This window comes from Malaclemys terrapin, chromosome 24, assembly GCF_027887155.1.
Source record: "Malaclemys terrapin pileata isolate rMalTer1 chromosome 24, rMalTer1.hap1, whole genome shotgun sequence".
Lineage (NCBI taxonomy): Eukaryota > Metazoa > Chordata > Testudines > Emydidae > Malaclemys > Malaclemys terrapin.
In genome coordinates this window covers 3388673-3411620 of record NC_071528.1, presented here as the reverse complement: position 1 = coordinate 3411620, position 22948 = coordinate 3388673, and the positions used below count along the sequence as shown (strand labels likewise).

Here is a 22948-nt window from a genome sequence, read left to right as displayed (position 1 = left end):
GGAGCAAGATCTTTCAGTCCTATGCATAGAGTCACTGAGAGTGAGACTATGGAACTCATGCATCCCTCATCACATTGATCATCTACCCAGCTTTCAGAACACAATTATGGATTGCAAGAGCAGGCATTTCCATCAGGACCACGAGTGGAGCTCAATGACTATCCCCAGAGCATCTACCAAACCCGGAGCCTCACACATGTATACCTCTTTGCAACATCAACCAATGAGAAACAGTTAAACTATTCTGCTAACATTCAGTCAGTTCTCTGCTCCAACTGAGGATGTGGCTACAACTCCTCGGGAGATGTTCCGCTAATATCCTGGCTCCGCTCTACACGTACCCACCTATACCTCTAATCTTCAAAACTGTGCTTAGACTGAGACAAGGAGCAAGTGTTAACTTCATAGCAGCTTAATGGCCAAAAAAAGTGCAGTAGCTGGACCTCCTTCCCCTCTATGTGGCAAAACCTTCTCAGTCATCCCTTCAGGCACCCTGAACCATCCCAGCTCCCCAGAGGCCCTCGGGCACAGATTTAAACATTCGGTCCGTTCTCTTGTCCAGACGGAAATGTTCTATTGTGGGTAAGTTTTGCGACCCCACACCGTCCATGGGTGTGGGGGCTGGCGGAGGCAGAGGCCACGGGGGAGGTGACAGCTCAGCCGCAGCTGGACCGCATTGCCTGGGGCTCAAGCCCGGCCTGGCTGCAGCCAGAGGGCCCAGGCGGGGGCCTAGCCAGGGCCTGCGGCCCCCAGGCACTGTGAGGGTGAGAGAAAGGCCCCGCTCGCACCGGCCTTGCCCTGAGTTCTGGCGCGCGCCTCGCAACGGCTCCCTGAGGCAGCCCCTCTCCCAGCAGGGCGGGGCGGGGCTAGGGGGAGGAGGGAAGGGAGGGGCTCAAGCCCTGCCCCTGCTCTAGGCCCCGCCTCCTCCAGCCCGGTACAGGGCCGAGCCTGACCTGTCCCCGCCACTCGGCATCCTGCGCGTCTGTGGCCAGATTACGCTCTTCCCCAGGCTGCTAGTAGTTAGTGGCTATGTCCATCAAGGTAATACCATGACGTCTAGAGTCGGTTCTGGCAGACGATTGGGCGATATATCTATCCTTCTGTGTAGTCCCGTGCGCTGATTGGCTGGTATGGGTGTGGGCGGGGCTATCCGCGGGCGCTGCTCCATCCGCCGTGACAGCAGGAGGGAGGCAGTAGGCGGCGCCCGGCGGCCGCTGGAGCCGGGATATGGGGCGGCCCAGGCCCCACTGAGATTCAGCCCGGGGCACCGGGACCGGCAGGTAGTCGTGCCCGGCGGGCGTCGTGTGATAGGCCCTGGGTGCTACTGGGACGGTGAGGGGGACCTACAGGCGGGCTGTGCGTGACTGCGATGGGCGGAGGGAGCTGGGGTGACTGGGATGGGGGGAGGGAGCTGGGGTGACTGGGATGGGGGGAGAGCCGAGGGGAGCCTGGGGATGGGTGATTGGAGCGGAGGGGGGCCTGGCATGGGTGGGGAGCGGAGGGGGTTCTGGGGAGCAGGGGAAGGAATGACAGGGATCGGGGGGAAGGAGCTGAGGGAAGCCTGGGGGACAGGGAAAGCGGGGGTGGAGTCCTCCTGGGTGGAACTGAGCGGGGGCTGGGGGCTGGGGGCATAGGGAGATAACATCTGCCCTCATAGGAAGAGGGCTTGCCTCTGCTCGGGACCATCTTCCCTGCGTAGTTAGGGAATAGTGGTGGCAAGGGCTAGCTGGAGGAGGGCTGGTCTCGGGGGCTCTGGAGCCCCAAACTGGTGCTGGAGAAGCTACTCCCATTCCACACACTGCCTGATGTGCTGTGCTGGCCCAGGGTAGCTGGGAGAGACAATGTCAAGTCAGTTTGTGTCTAAGCTAGATACTTCTTGCCCTGAACCCCCCTAGGCTGAGGCAGGTTCTCTGGGGCAAGGGACAGGAGCTGGTTGTGCCAGCATTGCCCTGAGGCTGCTAGGCTGTCGGTCTGTCCAGTGAAATTTGGGATTTCTATCTGCCTGTTAAATTGTTGCTTTCTAGCTGTAGTTGTTCCCCCATCCATTTCAGGTTCTGGTCTTTTGTCTTTAATGCTGACAATGGTACTTGGTCTGATTTTAACGTGCCCACCTTTGCCACGCTGGATAAGCTTTCACACCTCTCCTCTTCCAAACATCTGCAAAGTAAATAGTGGGATGTCTTAAGTATATTTAGTTCCATGATTAAAATATGTAATATAATAATACTTAGCTCTTAATTTCCTTTTTCATTAGCTCTCAAAGCACTTTACAGTCCTTAATGTATTTCTCCTACCAATACCCCTGTGAGGTAGGGAAGTAAAAGCCATAGGTTTCTCCAAGCTTCACATTTAGATTAGACCTTTTGATCTCTGTCATCCAGTGTTGTGTTGTCTTTCTGGTTTTTTGTTTTGTTTGTTTTTATTCTAGGACAGATGGGGGGTAGGACCTTCTTTTTTTAGCACTCTGTGAACTCCAGAATAGCCAGAATTCAATTGAGTGTTCTCACAAACTTCTCTGGGGTTCTGTCACCAAATACAGTAAGATTCATCTTGAGTTCTCCATAGTGGACTCTGCTCTTCAGCTCTAGTCTGGGGTCAGTGTGAGCAAGCTTCCCTTTGTCCAGGTGTTGATTTCACATAGGCAGTGTGACACCTGGTAGTGTCCAGTCAATAAAGTTTGCTGAGGAGATGCAAGGCTGGGTGGTGTTGGTATGTTGTTGGCAATTGAGCCTATGTTACTTGCAACTTATCCATGAGTTCTCATATTGAAGGGAAAGAGGCAGGAGCAGCACTGATTTCTGCAGATCTGTGCATGTGAATGCTCTTGAGGTTGGGGAGCAGCTATGCTCTCAGGCCAGTTCAGGAGAAATTATTGCATCAATGACCATGCTGCACCATCCACTCAGGATAGGTCTTGTAAGGTCAGCAGCATCTTGTAATTGACTACCTTGAACACTGCAAAGAGACTGAATAGTATCCGTGTTCAGGTTTGTTCTCTTTCAGTTGCCATAAAGAGGTTGTTGACTAGCTTTTAGGGCTTGTCTCTGTGTCACATCATGGATTGAAACCTGATTGTGGAGAGTCCATGTCAGCATGGCTCAATGGGGAAGGTTGGAGACAGGGAAGTGTGGAGACAGGATTGGCTTCTTAAGACCTTGTGGACTGTTGCATTCTCCTGGGGCCTGGTAGGTTGCCTTCTCTAAAGGAGTTGTAATTTCCATTGTATGGCTCCATTGTTGTTCACTGACTTTCCCTACTTAGAAGAGGCAAGGATCTCCTTCAGAAATAGTGTCCAGATGTGTTTCAGAGCAACCTAATATATGTATATGTATAGTGGTACTGAGTTCATTCAGAATTGTCAGGATGGATATTGCTCTATATCCTGGTCTGATCCTCTTATCTTGTCCTCCAAAATCTCAGATTTAAAAAATCCAACCCCCTGAGCGATGCAGTTAAGACTTTGTCTACACTAGCGCTTTTATCGGCAAAACTTTTGTTGGTTGGGGGTGTGGAAAAAAAAACGCCCCGATCAACAAGTTTCAAGGGGCCAGCAAAGCGCATGGGTGTATTGAAGCCTGGCCAAAGAAGAATCCAGTTTAAGGAGTCCAGGGGAGCTCAGAGAGCAGCACAATCATATTTTAGCATTTGCTCACTTTATACTGAGTGGTGTCTTATTTTGGCATCTCGGATGGGCAGAGCTTGGAAGAAGACTGCCACACTTTAACTTATGTTGCTCAGGGGTGTGGAATTTTCACTCCCCTGAGAGACCTAGCTAAGCTAATGTAACTTTTCAGTGTAGCCCACCACTTTTCTCAAACAAAATCTGAGATTCTGGAGGACAATTTAATATTAGGGGGGACATAACAGTTTTCAAGTATATAAAAGGTTGTTACAAGGAGGAGGGTAAAAATTTTCCCCCTTAACCTCTCAGGATAGGACAGGAAGCAGTGGTCTTAAATTGCAGCAAGGGAGGTTTAGGTTGGATGGTAGGAAAAACTTCCTAACTGTCAGGGTAGTTAAGCACTGGAACAAATGGTCGAGGGAGGTTGTGGAATCTCCGTCATGGGAGGCTTTTAAGATCAGGTTAGACAAACTCCTGTCAGGAATGGTCTATTATTACTTAGTCCTGTCTTGAGTGTAGGGGATTGGACTAGATGATCTGTTGAGGTCCCTTCCAGTCCTACACGTCTATGATTCTATGCTTGTTGTAATGAGCATTTTATTGAAAACAAACATTGGGACCTCTTGTGTTGTAGACCACATGCTGGAAGACTTATCTGCTAGAAAAGACAGTTGAGCCCGCAGTGGTGTGTAGTCTAGCAATCTGAACAGAGAGTTGGAAATCCTGGGGTTCTGTCACTGACTTAGCCCTCTGTGGCTCAGTCTTTTCATATGCAAAAAAGGGTCATCTACCACTTGGGCTGTTCAGAAACTTAATGTTTGTGGTCTTCAGAAAAGTGATACAAGTGCAAAGTATTGTGACTGACGATAATCTACTACTTGTTAGTATAACTGTGTAGTCAGGCAATCTCCCTTCCTTAAGCTTTAACTATGAATCAAGTGGACTCTTTCCCCCCCCCCCAAATCCTTCATGTAAACATCCTACAGAGAGGGGCACTTATGACCTAATGCTGTTAGCCTCTTGTAGGGAAATGGAGATTACATGTTTTTGTTCAAAATGTAGCTTTTCCAGAATTATCATAATTCTAACAATTTTTAGCCCCTCCTAGGAAGTTTTATGTTACACTTCTTCAGCAGTGTATGAACTCTTAAAATCTGGGCCCTCATACACACCATGTTTAACACCAGGTTAACTAGCTTAGCTTTTGAAAACAAGAATCAAACATTCTGTAACCTACACTATATTTTTAAGCATATCTAGGGCCTACTCCTTAAAAGTGTTGAGAATCTTCAATTCCCATTGAAGTCAGTGGGAGTTGAGGGTGCTCATCTCTTTCCAGGAGGCTTTCAGCACATTACACAAGTGGGCTCTTAATGATTTAACGTTGATACTATATGTAACAAAGGTTTTGGAAGATAGTATAACATCCTCCTCTTCTTTTTCAGTCTGGTGTCACTGCATCATACTCATTTTTTGAACAAAGAAAGAACTTGGAAACTCATTCTTTGTTCTTTAATTTATGCAGACATAAATATTATGTTTGTATTTGAAAGGATCTTTCTTATAATTGGTTTTGTATGCCTGTTGTCTCCTCTTGTCTTTGTGGACTCATACTGAATCTCATTTGTCAGACTGTGTTGCTGTTGACTAATTGGTCAAGCTTATGAAAGTACAGAAACACACATGCTCGTTTGTAGAACTACCTGTCACGGCTCAGTTTCGCTTTCCTCTGCAACATAGGACACGGTCACTTGCAGGTTTAGACTAGTGTAAATGGCAGATTTTCTGTAGCTTGAAGTCTTTAAACCACGATTTGAGGACTTCAGTAACTCAGACAGAGGTTATAAGTCTATTACAGGAGTGGGCAGGTGCGGTTCTGTGCCTTGCAATGTGCAGGAGGTCAGACTAGATGATCATGATGGTCCCTTCTGACCTTAAAGTCTGAGTACAATTGCACCTATGTTCCCCCTATTGTGGTCCCTTGAGGGCTCCCAGCTTCTCAGCCATCACCTCTCTTGGGCAGAGACATCTCTCTCTTGCTCTCTCCTGACAAAGGTATTTCCAGGCTGCACAGTTCCCTGCCTAGATTGTAATTTCCCCAGCAAGCCAGATTGCTTAAACAATCCAGCATCTATGCCTTGCTTTCTGTCTGAAGGCTATGATCAGCTTTAGCTGCCAGCATCACAAGTTACCATACAGCTCTTTGTAAGCAAGCACATTTATTCTTAAAATGAAAGCATTGCATTGAAAACCTATTAAAAACACTAAAAGAAACTACACCGATGTTCATAAGTTTACCAGAGATTATCCCCCAACTCCATCAAGGGCTCTGTTAGGCGTCAGGCCTTCAGGCCTGTGATGGGGTATACAAACCCCACACTGGGACAGAAGGGGTTAAAGAACAATACTGGGCCCCACTAGCCTTTCCCTTCCAACTGTGCAGGGCACACTCCAGCTGCAGACAGGGTTGAAAAGGGAGCAGCAAGCTACCTCAGAAAGCTCTGGAGGCAGGGGAGGAGTACAGACCTACCCTGAAGGTCTCTGCCAAAAAGGGTCTGGAGATGCCTCCTTGAAGTACCAGGACTGTAGGCTGAGCCTGGCTGGGGCTGACTGTTTGGTTTCCTCTTCATTTTTCTTTTTCCTATTTGTGACCAGAAGCGGAGAGAAGCAGCGGTAGGAAGTGACTCAGGGAAGGTAACTTAGAGGGTGTTCCCAGAGGTCGAATGCTGCCGACCCTCCTAAGGCCCTGGTTTGGAGTCCAGTGGAGTGGGTGGGCCTGGGCTCCCCTACCACTGCTCCACAACTGACTGGACGCTAACCACTAGGCCTCCCAGCCCACCGACAATCCTATTACAAGTTCCTGCAAAGGGCTTTTTCTGTGGTCACAAGTTCATAACAGCCCTAGCTCAGAACCAGCACAATCATGAATAGTTAAGTCTTCCCTTTATACAGCTGATTGTTCATACACTTGGACTCTGTAAATTCATGTTGTAAGATTAGCAGGTACACCATCCCAAGAGAACTTGTTTAGTATTGCTGTCCATCACCACTGTCCTCTGCTCCTTCTCCTCTTCTGTGTCCCTTGCTCCAATGACAGACTTACAGCTGGATGATGGGTTTGACACATCAGAGGCACTTCTTCCTCACAGGACAGCTGATGGTGTCATATGAACACATTGGTTATTGGGTGGGGAGACTGCAACATAAGAGGATTGCAACTGTTTTTTGAGGCCTGTTAATCTGAACACCTTTCCAACTTCTCTCCAACAACTCTTATTATACACTTACGGGTTATGGACTTTCTAATGACTACCAGAGCAGAAGACCACTTTACCAGAATTTTATTAATTCAGACACATGTGACATGCAGACTCTACAGTATAGATACCATAGTAGAGATGTGATGGATTCTTCTCCCCCAGACTCCTCTGATCTTGGGTCCATTGGACACAGTGGACTGAACTGGAATAACACTGGAGAGATGGAGCCGTGGCTGTCAAAGGGAGCCACAGCAGGTACAAATGATGAAAGGAGTCTCTGATTCCTGTAGGTGCAGGAGACGGCTAAGCCATCTTTAGGATACATGCCATTTATGTGTCTCCTAATCCAGATGTCACAACATGCATGTACATGCTTGGGTAATTGTCTGTGTGGCTAAGCTTTTTTTAAAAAAGTATACTTGAGGGGCTTTCCTTTTTTGTAAAGAATCAGTATGCTCCTTGGCTGAACAAGCTCAGAGAATGAGGTTGGCTGTTACCCGGTTCATGGGAGCATCCTCAGATTAATTAAATGTAAAACAAGCCTGTTAATAAACACTAGTGTTGCACAGTTCAGAACTCGTTTCAGGAAGTGCTAATGTTAAGGTTGAACATGAAACTGTAGCCCTCTGTTGTGCATGTACATTGTAACAATCTTCAGTTGCATGATCTCATGTTCTATCTTTATACTATCATACACGTTTATCTAAGTTTGTAGAAAAGATGCCACAGATCAAATCGGGTTCCCCTTGCTGGCAGCCCTCCAGATTTCTGTGAAGGGATCCACCATTGAATACCCATGTGTTTTTAGCATCTGGAGTCTGAACAGAGCCCAGGCATTGAGTCTTGAGTCTCGGGGCACATCCCTTGTCTAGTGCCCCCATTCGGAGAGCTTAGACCATGCGGTTCCTCTGTCCAGTCCCTGGAACCAGTGCTGATGCCTCAGACTTCTGGGAGAGGCTGTATTTAAGCTATAGGAGAACACCACCCAAAGGTGTGAGCCTTCTGTCTCTCCTCTTCAGGGGGGCTGGTGGTAAGTGTAACACTTAACACGCACAAAATTCTGTATAAAAGTGTCTAACACCATTGCTCTTTAATTAACAAATAAAGCATAAGAGAGTACAGATCATTTAGAAAACCTCAAACATACTAAATGCAGTGCCCCTGGCTAGCTCACCCTTCCCTTGGGAGTCCTTGGAGGTCCTCTTTATTCGGAGGAGCAGGCTTCCGCTTTGGGCCCTACATGCAGCTCATCTCTTCAGCCATTTTCACCAGCTAAAGCTGAAGGAGCGTCCTGTCCTTTTTTTAACCTTTGTCAGGTGACCACCTGGTCAGTCCCAATAGGTGATCTCATTGCTAGGTGTGGTGGAGTGTACAACCCCTCCACTGGGCAACACAGAGTTCACAAGCTAATGTGAGCTCAGGGCATGGGCATCAGGTATAATAGGCCAAGGGAGGCTAAGCCTATCCTAAGCTAAGCCCTGGCCCTGCCCACTCTGCCCTCTCACCAAAGCTGGTGCCAGCTCAGCTCCAGCCAGATACCAGCAGGTGGTTGGGGCCAGCGAGCAGACCAGGGCTGTGCGGCCGGGACTCCTCCAGCCATGGGCTCGGGGCTCTGGCAGGCTTTGGGGGGATCGGGCTTGGATGGAAGGGACAGGGCCGCATGGCTAGTCTCCCCGAAGCAGGGGCTCATGCACCGTCCATGGCTAAGAATACCCTGCCCTGCCAGCACACCTGTGAGAGATGTCAGAATTAGAAGGGAGAGCTTAAAAGTGAGAAGCCCAGCCCAGTCAGTGGCACACTTGTGAGAAGAGTAGGTCTCCAGTCTTCAGCTAACTAAAAATAAAAACTGCTCAGCTGATCACTGCCTGGTGACCCCTGCCAGGAGGGAGAAAGGGAGGACCTGTTGTGGATCCACTTGTGATGCCTTTACACTAGCCAGTGAATCTAGTTGGGCCCCCAGCTTTACAGAAGAGAACTTTACCACATCTGAGGGGCAATTGGTTTGTGTTTATTGACAACCCCTGGAAGGGATGGACTATCTGGGGCTCAGCCCTCCGCCTGAGCCTCTTGAGACTGGGCAGGTGTACAGGAACAGCCACATACCCCCAGCGCAGAATGCTAGTGCTCAGCCCCGGGGGGGCCCTGGCAAAGGGACCTTGTACTGTAGAATATGGTCCACTTGCTACTGATTTAATATCATTGGCATATTCTTAAGAGGACAGATGTAAATAAATTGAAAACTAAATTCCTTCCAAAAAAGTTCGGACATAAAATTGTTTTCCTTTGGTTACTATATTAAATAGTAGTTGTGTAAAGACTGATGTGTTAATGAAAGATGATTGGTACACGGCTTATGAAAAGTGTTAATATTGTAAGTTAATGGTAGTTTCCTGTGTATGCTAATACTTAATACTGTTTGCTGCTTCTTATACAGCAGATGTAGCGTGACTTATGTTTTTCTGTGTACTCATCATTTTAAATTACCTTCAGTGAATCTGGCATAGATGGGTAGTACAAGATGCTATACGAGTGTATTTAAAGAAAATATAGGAAATATTGACTCTGAGAACTAATATGTGATCATGCAGTTTGTATCATGATACATGCACAAAGTGGAACTGAGGTAAGGTTTGTCTGGACAATCTTAATATTAACTCTTTAAGATATAAATTTGTTATGCACTGTTAAGGTTGCAGGGTTAAAGTGTGTGTGAATGTATAGTTACATTATAAAGATAAGGTTGAACTGAGTTTTTTGCATTTAATATCTGTGATTCAACTTCTTTATGTGTGAAAAATACAGTATAACCATCCCAAGCTCATAGCACTTACTCTTGGAGTAATGAGTGAATTTCCATTCAGGAGCTCCACATGGCCCCCTGGTTCTCAAAAAATTTGCCACAAGATGACTTCCTGCTACTACCCTGATCCCAGGGCGGCTCTGTTTTTTTGCCGCCCCAAGCACGGCAGTCAGGCGGCCTTCGGCGGTCCGTGGTTACGCGGATTCGGCTGTGTTTCTGCGGGTGATCTGCCAGTCCCGCGGCTTCGGCGGATCCACCGCCGATTTGCCACAGGACCGGCGGATCTCCCGCAGGCATGCTGCTGAAGGCCTCCTGACTGCTGCCGCCCTCACAGCGACTGGCAGGCGCCCCCCCGCGGCTTGTCACTCCAGGCACGTGCTTGCTGCGCTGGTGCCTGGAGCCGCCCCTGCCTGCTCCCAAAGTTTCACACCATGATTCCAACTCCACCTCTCAGCTTTGAATTCCCATGGACTTTCTGAAGACCAGAGGAACTGCAGTGGACATTAGTGCATTAAATGGTGTCCATAGCCTCTGTTTGCCAGAAGCTGGGAATGGGTGACAGGGGATGGATCACTTGATGATTACCTGTTCTGTTCATTCCCTCTGGAGCATCTGGCACTGGCCACTGTTGGAAGACAGGATACTGGGCTAGATGGACCTTTGGTCTGATCCAGAAGGGCTATTCTTATTAGTGCAGCACACACCATCAAATATGGATCTTGTAAGGTCCAGAGCAGCTCCTGTGACCCCTTTAAAAATCTGAAAGGAGGCCAATCTGGTGTGGGAGCTAGGAAGTAGGCAGCAGATAATCAGGAAAACTGGCTGTGACTCATAGACATGGGAAGGTATCAAGGTCTGTGTGGCCTTGGAAAGTCATACAGGAGCTCTGAAAGCACCCCCAGAAGTAGAGGCAGTGAGGCCACTTGATGCATTGTGCAATTGATTGTACACATATTGGCACATGGTAATGAGCTCAAAGTTGGGTTCCATGATTCTGCATCACTTACCTCTCTCCTCTATCCTCACTTAGATCAAAGCAGTTCTGTTATCTGGGGGAAGATGCCCCCATATTCTTTGTTCTGTGTCTGTACAGAGCATAGTATTCTGGGCCCTAGTCCGACTGGTGCTCCTGGTTCTACTGCAACACGAATAATAAATATGCCTCCGGTGGGTGTGATAATTATGCCACTTTCCTCTAGGTGTGGTGGGATGTGGAATTAGAGGTGAAAGTTCTGATGTTTGCATGGGAAGATCCTGCTGCTACATGGGTGAGCCAGGTAGCATGCAGAAGCTTATACCACCATGGATTATAAACTCTTTGGGGCAGGGACAATCTGTCACTGTATGTTTGTACAGCATCTAGCACAATAGGGTCCTGACCTTGGCTGGGTCTTTTAAGTGCTACCATACTACAAATAATAAACTGAAACATGATTTTCTTCTGCAGACGGGCCTGGGCAGTTTCAGATACTCCTAAGTAAAGCTGAATGACTGTCACAGCAATGACTTCTCTGGCAAAAAAAACATGGCCTATGTTTTCAAAATTGACTAGTGATTATGGGTGCTTCAGTGTTGGGGGCATCCAAAATCACTACCCACTTCTATCAATATAGGCCTCTGACTCTTAGGATTTTGTTATAAAAAGTGCTGACCCTTGTTACCCCATCCAGCTTACTGCTGGGCAAGATGTCTCTATTAGTTACAGCTTTTACCCAGTATCGTCTGAGGTGGTGCATGGGATTTTTAATAGTTTTAACTCATAAAGACTATGAAAGTGGTTTAAACTATGTTTTTTGTAAAATATTAATCATGTTTATTACAGTAGTGCCTACGGACCAACCAAGAATGGCTCCCATTGTGCAAGGTGCTGTTCCAACAAGACAATAGACAGTTTCTGCCCGGAAGAGGTGACAATTTAAATAGACCAGAGAGAGAGAGACAGGGTGGGGACCAGCAGAGGGAACAACATGAGGGCATCAAATGGCATGTTAGTTCCATATTTTTTGGGGGGGTGGATTTAGTTAGGAAGGGGTCAGCTAAATGGGAAGGCAAACGAGATGGAGGGGTTAGGGGAAGAGGCGCAGGGGTGCAGTGAAGCTGAGGTCAAGTGACTGTGAGGGAGGGGAAGGCTTGGAGCAAATAGCCTGTCAGCACAATTGTCCCTGCTATGGCAGCTTCTGCTCCTTCCAGATAGAACCTCTGGCTGGTTGGTTCCTCTCTGCAGTTTTTCGCCCAGCTAAGAACCACATGGGGCCTAGTGCCTCCAGAGTATGACAGTCTCCCCTGTACAGTTGTGGGTCAGAGGAAGAGTGATCCTGTCTAGACTCCATTTTGCCCTCCTCTCCTCTGTCCACCCCAGTGCAACAGTCCCGGTTTGGTTGCTTCTGTAGCTGCTCCTATTGACTGGAGTCTCATGAATAAATGACTTTCTTCAGAATTTTCCATGGAAAACAATATAAAATTAAAATACTGTTGAGCCACGCCTTCCCCATTTTTAACTAACACATGACTCTATTTTTCCTGTGACAGAACAGTGACACTTCCAATTTTTTTGTTTGTTTGCCTGGGCAAACAAACACCTTTGTTCATAACTGGTATTTTAACTTTTGCAACACATGGACCATGTATGAAAAAGCCATGTCTGAGACAATTTTCAGGTGCAAATATGGCTCAGTCATTGTCTGTCCAACAATTGTTATGACTTTTGGTCCATCTAGCCCAGTATCTTGTCTTCCACCAGTGGCCAATGCCAAGTGTTTCAGAGAGAATGAGCAGAACAGTCAATCATCAAGTGATCCATCCCCTGTCATCCACTCCCAGTTTCTGGGAATCAGAAGCTAGGGACACTCAGAGCTTGGTGTTGCATTCCTGGCCATCCTGGCTAATAGCCACTGATGGACCTGTCCTCCATGAACTTATCTAGTTCTTTTTAGAACCCTGTTATAGTTTTGACCTTCAGAACATCCTTTGGCCATGAGTTTCCACAGGTTGAATGTGCATTGTGTGAAGAAGTACTTCCTTTTGTTTGTTTTAAACCTGCTGCCTTTTAATTTCATTGAGTGACCCCTAGTTCTTGTGTTATGTGAAGGAGTAAATAACATTTCCTTATTTAACTTTCTCCACACCTGTCGTGATTTTATAGATCTCTATCATATCCCCTCTTAGTCTTCTCTTTTTCAAGCTGAATAGTCCCAAACTTTTTAATCTCTCCTCGTACAGAAGCTGTTCCATACCCCTAATGTTTGTTGCCCTTCTCTGTACCTTTTCCAATTCTAATGCATCTTTTTTTGAGATGTGGTGACCAGAGCTGCACTCAGTATTCAAGATGTGGGCATACCATGGATTTATACTGAGGCACTATGATGATAGGTGCGGACTCTGTGGGTGCTCTGGGGCTGGAGCACCCTTGGGAAAAATTAGTGGGTGCTCTACACCCACCGGCAGCCAAGCTCCCCTGACGCCCTGCCCCACCTCCTCCCCCTTCCCTGAGCGCACTGTGTCCCCGCTCCTCCACCTACCTCCCAGCGCTGCCTGCCCGGCCGCCGCCAAACAGCTGTTTGGCAACATTCGCACACTCCAGGAGGGAGGGGAGGAGCGGGAATGTGGTGTGCTCGGGAGGAGGTGGAGAAGAGGCAGGGCCGGAGCAGGGATTTGGGGAAGGGGTTGGAATAGGGGCAGGGAGGGGGCGGAGTTGGGGTGGGAACTTTGGGGAAGGGGTTGGAATGGGGGCGGGGCAGGGGTAGGGCCTCATGAAAGGGGTGGAGTGGGGGCGGAGGCAGAGGTGGGTCGAGCACCCATGGGAAAGAGGGGAAGTTGGCACCTATGATTATGATATTTCCTGTCTTCTTATCTGTCCCTTTCCTAATGGTTCCTAAACATTCTGTATTTCTAGCTAGGATCAGTAACAGATGAATATGTGTTGCTATGTTGGGAAAATGTAAAAATATTAACTACAGGTGTGTGAACGTGATTGGACAACTGAACAATACTCTGCTCATATTTTATGATGATGAAGGCCTATCAGCATCTAAATAGTGTTATGCAAAGAGAAGACCATAGGTCTGGTTCACTTAAAATACTTAGTTAACTGTAACTGTTTTGAAATTATTATGGAACCATAGTAATGACAGCATAGTTCTTGTGGTGAGACAGTTTCCATTTGGTGCAGTTTTAATTAGTAAATGTAAGTATTTATCAATTTGGACTCCACCCCAAAAAACGGATCCAGGGATAGGGTTGTGCTATATCCACCAATATTAATATAAGGTGATTTCAAGAAAATCTCTTCCCTCTATGGAAGAAGCGTACACGGTGTGAATACACAGCCGGCTCCAAACTGAAGAGCAAAAGAGAGCGCTGTGTGTAAATATGCACTACAAGCTCTGTGCCAGTGCAGTGGTAAAATGCACTGCAACCCGCAGGCAGCTGCTAGTTTCCAGAAACAAAGACAATTGAAATCAAGTAAATGAAATAGACTGAAATTAAAGAAATTTGGAAAATAATATCTAAATGTACCTTTCAGATTGTTTGGTAACAAAATGTATTGCTTATAAATGATCAATATTGCCTATAAAAACTGAAATACAATACAAATCAAATCCTGCCAAGCCTTGAGCTTGACAAGTTAGTTTTTCTAATCTTTTTAAGACTGTACTGTCTATGGAAGACTGTCTTCATCTGTGTTTGGAAAACAAGCTCATTTAAAGCCTGACCACAATATAAATAAACCAAGTCTTCAAACATTCTCTGGAACATCTCTCTAAAGTGGCCTGTCTAGGAACTACAGGTTGTAGTCATCTGTCCCCGCTGCAAGATAGGCAGGCCTAATTTTATTCCTATTTAACACTAACACTGTGACAGCTCTAGAAGCCAGCCAGGCCAGATTGTTAGGTGATATACAAACACATAGAAAGTGACAGTTCCTGCCCTAAAGTGCTTGCTATCTCTTTAGAAGATCATGTAGCTGATTCTGGAGTAATTTGTTATGAATATTTGAAATTTCACTCCATGAGTGAGGCAAATAGTCCTTGCTGAAAAAATATAGTAGCTTATGGCATTAAGTCTGTGGGCATTGCCTTTCGAGCCTGCAAGGTGTGCTGGCACAACCTCTTCCTTAGCTAAGGCTTGATAAAAAGTGTACTGAGTCAGTGGGAGACTTGTTCCCTTGGCTTCAGAGATCTTTGGATCAGCTCTATCCTTCTGTGACTTATTGCTATGAAGCAGTGCCTAAAGAGGTGAGTTAATGACGGGAATCTTAACTCCTGTAAAGGTTCTGATTCTCATGCATTTAGATTCTCAACCTTAATGTTGCATTAAATAAACACAAGCCAGGAAATCCAGAAGTGGCCTGGTGAGTGATTACCCCATGGATGTGATCTACAGAACTTGTAAAATGCTTTGAGATCCTTCAGGCTGAGAACTGCTGTACAAATGTAAGTTATTGTCCTGAGCTTGATTGGCTGGATTGATGTCATAAAGCACTATAGAACTATTATCTTCATACTGAAAGGGCTCTCCTCAATTGCTTGCTCATTCCGGGTCCATACTAGTCTTATGACTTACAAGTTTGAGTTAACCAGTATCTGGGGACCTGAAAATTCCAGATGTATTTTCCTGCAACTTCCATTTTTATTTCACTGTAGTAATTCCTGATGGGGATCCTTCCTTTGTGTGTGTTACTGAGTACATGTTTGTAACAAAGTCTAAAAGACGTATTAAAATTATTTATATATAAATGTGTGTGGGGCCCGGCCAGCTATCTCTTCAGATGCTTTCAGAGTATGATGTGGTAGGTTAAGCCAGATGAGTCATGTTGCTGAAGCACGAGAACAGCTTTTTGAAGCTATGCCCCTGAATCATTAATCGCAGCCCATAAAACTCTCTGCAGCAGTTTGGGACCACTGTTCGTAGTTGAGTTAAACCAATTCAGAAGCTTTGTGACCATAGGAGTGTCTGGAAATACACACATGTGCACATGCTGGAATAAGGGGGAGGAATGAACCAAAACCTCCTCACCCCAGAATGCACATGGCAACAGGGCACTATAGGAATCTGCAGAAACATGATTTTGTGAGCACCTGTCTGGAACTACCCCAGCTCCATCAGTTGCACAGGGTGGGAGGTGGTGATGACCATTTCAAAACAGCCTTCCCCTCTTCAGAAACCCAAAGGCACAGGGGTCTGTGGAAGACTCTCCAGAATTTGACTTTCTGTAGCCTGTGTGTGTAGTGCTCTTACTGTTACACTGCAGCAAAGAGTGCAGCCCTTTCTAGTGTATTCTTGAATAAAACCGTGTTAAGATGGAGTTTAAGGTTGAGAGCAGAGTTTTATGAAATTACCAGTATTTTAGGGTAAAAAAAAAAAATCACAGGTTAGTTGTAATTATTCCAAAAAGCAAGCATCAGGAAATCCAGTTATGGTTTAACTTCAAAACTATCCAGATATCCTAGCCATAATTCACACTGCTGAGCTGAATTTCTAACACACGTGGTTTAGCCCTTTTAAAATCTGAGGGAGCTCTACAAACCAAGCCATTTTTGCTGCAGATCCGTTTAGGTGTTGAGTGTGCGAAACTCCCATCTGTAACATTGTGGAGACCTTTAGTCACCCTCACAGAACAGCTGAGGAGATCTTATTTTGTAAACTTAAAAAAAAAAAAAAAAAAAAAAAACGAACTCCGGGCAGACATTGAGCATGGCAAATTTCAGCTGCTAAGGGCTGTTAGAGAAAGCTATGGGTGACTGAAAAGAAGGGTGTGTTTTTTGAAAACAGCACTTGTCACCCACCCCTGGCTCTTGCTCCGTTCCCATGTGTTGGTGTTCCCATGATAGGATTGGGTTGGGTATGAAGAGCTGTGGAAATTCTTGAGGAGAGCGTGTGTAGAGGAGGTTGAGGTCCTTAGGAAGTCAGGAAAGGGATAAACTTGGCTTTGCATGCAACATGTTCACCTGGGTATGAAATTGGAACTGGAGTGCACTAGAGATGTTATCTTTGGACTTCAGTTATTTCCCCACTAACCGTAACTGTGAAATACTAACTGCTTTTCCTTTGCATTTATTGGACGGCAATAGTCAGATACATTTTAAAGCAGTGACTTCAGGCTACACCCTGCCATGAACCATGCCGGGAAAATCCCCAATAATTTGTAACCGACCACCCATTTCCTGACAGACTGTATTGTGTGTCGATTCCCCTGCAGCACTGAATAGAGGCGGGGGATGGGGAAGATTCTGTGCTGCATGTATTTCAGCAAGATGCATAACATGAAGAAATGCAGTGTTAAATATCCTCAGGATGTGAGGAGGGAGTACAGGATCTTGTGCAAATGCACAAAGGGGCCTTTTTCTCCTGATTTAAAACAAAGAAACACATGTTTTGGCTGAGCAACTGACCTTTCCAGTAAGAGCATATATTTTTCACCCATTAGGTAAAATAGATTTTAAAAACTTAAGAATGCATTTTCATTATTTGCAAAACAGCTAGTTTGATAATCATGTAAATGATATTATCTATGATGGGATTTACTTTTTGCTTCTTTAGACTCTGGGAGATCCTGTGTCTCTTTTAAAAGAAAGAGAGAGCAAGAGAATGTTACAAACAGGTACTTCTAGTCCCAGACGCAGTCTGCCAAGAGGTAGAGGGGAGTTGAGTGAAAGCCAAATAGCCAAATCCAGTTCACATTAAAGTCAACAAAAAGGCTCCTGTTGAATTCAGTGGGAACTGGTTGGGCAGCGGGGCAGGAAGATTCCTGTGAGGATGTGGAGAAAGGTCTCTAGATAGCTGTCCAAAAATAGTTTTGCTAAACAATTCCAATCAGAAACCTTTGAAAATTGTTCATGAGTTCCCTATTGAGGGCCTTTAGTGTCCGACATTTTCCAGTAACGCTCAAATGAGGTTCTTGTAGAGTGATCAGTAAACCAGAGGTGTGTGTGTTTATGGGGACAGGGGGTACAGTGAGTAAATGAATTATTTATGAATTACTCAGAATATGATTAACACATAAGACATGTGAATTGAGGGAGCCCTTTGCCAACTGTTGTTGCCTACCAAAGGGAACTCAGGTAGAGATGCAGATTCGCTCCTGGATCTGTTCAAAGGCAAGAGAGCCATTCTGAAAGATACGGTTTTCCAGTGTGCAGGACTCACTAAAGTTGTTGTAAATTCCTGATAAGGAAAGTTTATCCAAACAAGTTCTTCCATTTTTAATCTTCTGAATAAGTCTTCTTAGAATCTCCTTAATAGTCGTGCTCTCATCTTTTCTCTGCATGTCCAGCCAAGCATGTAACCAGGGAACAGCCTCTCTATTATTTCTTTGTCTGTTTTAGTCTGATTTAGGCCCAGCTGTGACTGATAAACTATGCTGGTTCATGGTCCTGGCTGACTTCCATAGTGCAGAGATTTAAAAGCAAAACAATTTCACTTCAGTGTATTCGCTTATTTCAGGATCTCCCATAGGTCCAGAGCCCTTCCTGGATATGCCAGTTAGCTGCCAAACACTGACTTGTCCCAGCAACCACCCACCCCTTTGAGCAACCTCTCATCTACACCAGCCATGCCTGACACATTTTATGCTATTCCGTGTCCTAACCTGCCAGTGCTTGGGGCAGGGTTTATTGACCAAAAGCTTGTTATAAGCAATTTATTTGCACACAGTGACACACATGGAGCAGAACAAAACTTGACAGCTATGGAGGAAACTGAAGGAGTGCAGGGGTGTGAAGATCTAGGGGTTTTGGAAGGCAGACTGAAAAGGAGCAGAATATGACTTAGGAGGTGCAGAGGAATAGGGGTGACAGGTGGAAAATGTGAAAGGTGCAGTATTGTAAAGGGAAAGGGAGTGAAAATGTGGGGGCAGGTAAATATAGACTAGAGGCAGGACACTGTCAGGGAGGGGGATGTGAGTAAAGAAGAAGACTGGGTGGGCTGGAGAGGAAGACAGGAAGGGGGACGGAGTAGTGATAAAGGAGAGGTAGAATGGCAGCTCCCCCTTTGCAGGGATTAGCAGGGGCGAAGGAGTGCCCTCCAAGAAGCCAGAGGGGTAACATGTTTTTGCATGTGTGTATCACCTTGAGTTTTGACCCTGAAATGTTCAAACACTGAGGGGATGGTCCACTTAAAGTCTGGGGGTAGAATGGGAGGAGGGGGGCTTTAATTAGACAATAATGTATGTTAGTGTGCCTTGTCTACATTAGACTTTTCAAATATGTTAGCTAACACATGCTAGCATCACACCTTAAATCCTAGTCTAGACAAGGCCAAAATGGCCCCATGGGGCTCCCTGGTCAATGTCCCATCATTTCCACATTCAGTGTGCTCAGTTTTACAAGCTAGGATGGCTATTCTAATTGCGGGTACTGTGAACTCTCCCTGGGGGAGCAAAATACATAACATCTTCCCCAAAATGGATGAAAAGGCCACTTCATCTGGAACCTCAATTTTATGTTAAGGCAGCCTCACAAAATTCTACTTCTACATCTCAAGGACAAGTACAGGCTAGTAAAATATCATTAATATGTTTTTTTTTTTTTTTTTAATCACAAGGGTGGACAAGTCAGTTTTGTGCCTGGGCCAGTAAGGACAAGTGTGCAAGGCTTTGTTTAGGGTTCCAGTTCCCATGTATGTAGGAGGACAAGGTAACAATAGCACAGTTAGTGATGCCGAGGCCAGAGCAGGATCCTAAATTACTTGGAGTCAGGCTTTCCCCCCCACCCCCACCTTTGCCCACTGACTGCAGGTAACTAATTCTGTGTGACAGACTTGTAGAGCAGTGTAAGAAATAGCACACTGCGGGAAGGAGAGTCTGATGGCATGGGTGCTATATGCCTCAGGAGAAGGGGGAGAGACTGATTGTGCGAGAAGCTAGCTGGAGCTTGAACAAGGAGTGAAATGGCTTAGAAACCTCTTCATCGGCTTTGTCTCGTTTTGTTCCAGGCCTATCATGACTGTGAGATTCAGTCTCTGAAGGAGTAGGTGCTCTTTGTTGCCATGACGACAGGCGACTGCTGCCACCTACCTGGCTCATTGTGTGACTGTCCAGGAAGTGCTGCTTTGTCTAAGTCAGTGGAGGACTCCGACATCGGGCAACCACAGTATGTCACCCAAGTGACTGCAAAAGATGGCCGGCTGCTCTCAACAGTGATCAAAGCACTGGGAGCACAAAGGTAAAGGAACATTGCTCACTGCTTGTGCTGGGCTGCATCAGCCTTTTGCTCTTCGCTATTACTATATCCCAGCCCATTTGCCCAGGAGCTTCATGGTAAACTAACATTGGAGATGATGATATCTGTTTAGCCAGACCTGTCCAGGGAAATAGACCCTAAAATGGAACCAAATACTAATCGAATACATACAATTAATTAGGCTCTCAAATGTCCATTGCATCCTAACCAGACTACCTAGCACTGACCAAGCCTAGGCCCTGTGTGCTACAACTGGCATCAGCTGGGGCTGCAGTGAAGGTGAGACATCCACCACCAAAAAAGCCAGGGACTAGGCTTACTGTGATGATTATTTAAGCACCAAAGACATAAGACAAAATACAATCCTTGCTCCAACAGGCTTGTGATGTAAAAAGTGCACATGCCGACTGTACAATGCCCTTTCTCCCCAGCATACTGGAACAGCAGGGCACATATATTTGAAGAAATCATGGTGTCCAAATATAACTAGTGTAGGATTCTTGTATATTTGAATATCCCAGCTACTCACAAAAATGGGCAGGCAGAACAGAGGGTTGGTATGATGTGCCTGGGAGTCATAGAGGGTGATGTGTGTCAGTTGAGTCCCTTCATGTGTCTGGATAGAATCTAACCAAGCTAGTAAAATTTAAAGCTGTATCTTTATAGAGCATTTGCCAATATTTTTTTCCATATCTGACTTCCAGTTTTGTCCTCTGCCGACTAGACTGTGTCTTAGTAGACCTCCAGGATTGTTGATTCAACAAGCAAATGGCAGCAAAATGTGCTGAAACTTTTTTGGTTTAAAAAAAGCTCAGATAAGCTGGGCAGTCTCCCTCTGCAGAGAACACTGGCCTCACATTCAACTCAGCTAGTGAGTTGGTCAGAGAACTTTGTTTCAAATCCTACCTGAGTGTCAGTTATTCTATTCCATTTCAAATCTATCCATAAACTACAAATAAAGAATTGATGAAGTGTGGAAAATGGTGACTCTATGAATATGTGGAAGGCAGAGCTAGACACAGACATTGCATTCGGTTTTGCCTTTGTCTTTGTCTCACAAACCTGGAGCAGAATGGTGGAAGTGAGACTTGAATTTCTTTTCTTGGGGACTGCAATGGGAGTTCATGTTCCTCTCTGCAAACAGACTATCCCAGCCCATAAAACCCAGATGTAGGAAGTCTGGCCTAATAGAGAAGGAATAAGCTCTAGTGGGCAGAGCAGGTGTCCAGGGTGGGGAAGGAAGTCAAGGGTCAGCATCAGAGTCAACTGCCAGTTACTAGAGCCATGGGTCAAGCCAGAGTCAGAATCAGGAATCGAAGCTGAGGGTCAGAGCCAAGGGTCAAGCTGGAGTTGGAGCCAGGACTGGTCAGTGAGGCTTGGAGGTGAGGCAGGGAGGAGCCAGGAACAGGAAGAGAGGCAAGAATCAAGCATGGAGTAGGAGCACAGTGGGAACAGGAACGAAGGTTGGGTAAGGCAGGAGCAGAGCAGGAACAGGATTAGGTGCAGGAAGCAGGCACACACAGGGTCCAGTGCAGCCACAACAGGAAACCACTTTGTTGCTTGGACAAACTTCCTATTCCTCCTCCTGGTTTAAATAGCGTAATTGGATCAATCAGTGGAGCCCGGCAGTCCTCCAATCAGAGCTCCCATGGGTGGTGCCTTGACTGGGGCTATTGCCCTAGTAGCTTCTCAACCCACCTAGTTTCAGTAGTCATTGGGCGGAGGCTAGGATGTGACAGTTGTCTGGGGACTCCCAGGCCTGGGTTCAAGATCTGGGACATCACATCACCCCCCTTCTTATGGCAGCAATGGGATGGGCTTTTCAAGTTGGTTCTTGTGGAATGTTCTTACAAATTCGGGGGCCTGGACTTGTTCAGCAGGCTCCCAGGAACGCCCCTCAGGCCTGTAACCCTCCCAATCAATCAAATGCCACAGCTTATCCTACTTGGTTTTAGAATTGAGGACTTCATGGACGATATACTCTTCATGGTCCTGCACACACATCAGAATGGGGGGGTGGCTGGATCCGGTGGGGAAAAAGGGTTAGCCACATATGGCTTCAACAGGGATGCATGAAATGCTGGGTGGAATTTGAAGGAAAAAGGCAGGTAGAGTTTGAAGGTAACAAGGTTGATCTGTTAGTGGATGGTGGGCCAAGGAATTGGGCAGCCCTGATTGAGTTTATGGGATGGTTTGTTGGTATGGAGGAGCTCTGCTGAGTGCCATACTTTATGGCCTACAGTGAAATTCGGGCCTTTTTGTTGCCATTGATGCTCATATCGCTTGTTGTCCTGTTTGGCTTCCTCAGGCGGGTTTTTAGCTCCCCCTGGGTACGATGGATCAGTTGTACCCAATCTGAAGTGGCTGGAGTAGGGGAGGTTGGGGGTAGTTAAGGATGGAATTGGGGATGGAACATGCAGTTTGCAATAAAAGGGCTTCGTCCTGTGGAAGTGTGTTCAGTGTTGTTATATGTGAACTCTGCATAGGATAACAGTGAGGACCAGTCATTCTGATGGCGGTTGCTGTAGCTCTGGAGATACTGCTCCAGGATTTGGTTCACCCTTTTTGTCTGGCCATTCGTTTGCGGGTGATAAGATGAAGAAAGACAAGAGTGTACTCCCAGCAATCGGAGGGCCTCCCGCCGGAAGCAAGTAATTAACTGAGCAGGTCAGAAATAGTGCGCTCAGGGAGTCCAGAAGGCGGATGACCTGGTTTCCCTGTAGCTGGGTGGTCTCCTTGAAGGAAGGTAACCAGGTACAAGGCACAAAGTGGGCCACGTTCATGAGGAGTGTGATAAATGAAGGCGTGTGGGGGGTGGGGGTAGCTCCCTGTTATGGACATCCAGCCAGCCAGTTAGCCATAAAATCCCTCTTACTAGCTGTTCTCTACCTGCTTTACCTATAAAGAGTTAAAAAGAATTACTGCTTTGCATAGGTAAAAGGAAGTGAGTGGGCACCTGACCAAAAGAGCCAATGGGAAGGCTAGAACTTTTTAAAATTGAGGAAAAAAACTTCCCCTTTGTCTGTCTGTGGTTGCTCTCCTGGGGAGAGGGGGACAGAGCAGCAATACTGTAAGAAGCTTTGGGCCA

At 46.3% G+C, this 22948-nt stretch overlaps 1 protein-coding gene across 3 annotated transcripts in view; it reads left to right on the top strand.

The window, feature by feature from the left end:
• Nucleotides 1-1173: 1173 nt before the first annotated feature.
• MARCHF2 (membrane associated ring-CH-type finger 2) overlaps nt 1174-22948 on the top strand; it is a 91372-nt gene continuing 69597 nt past the window's right edge. The window contains exons 1-2 of one of the 3 annotated variants that reach the window (XM_054013328.1): nt 1174-1280; nt 19613-19842. In XM_054013328.1, coding sequence (XP_053869303.1) covers nt 19667-19842 — 176 coding nt within the window. In that variant the 5' untranslated portion in view covers nt 1174-1280; nt 19613-19666. Of the gene's footprint in view, nt 1333-19612; nt 19843-22948 lie in introns of all 3 variants that reach the window. The other 2 variants (XM_054013329.1, XM_054013327.1) reach the window with 2 other exon arrangements.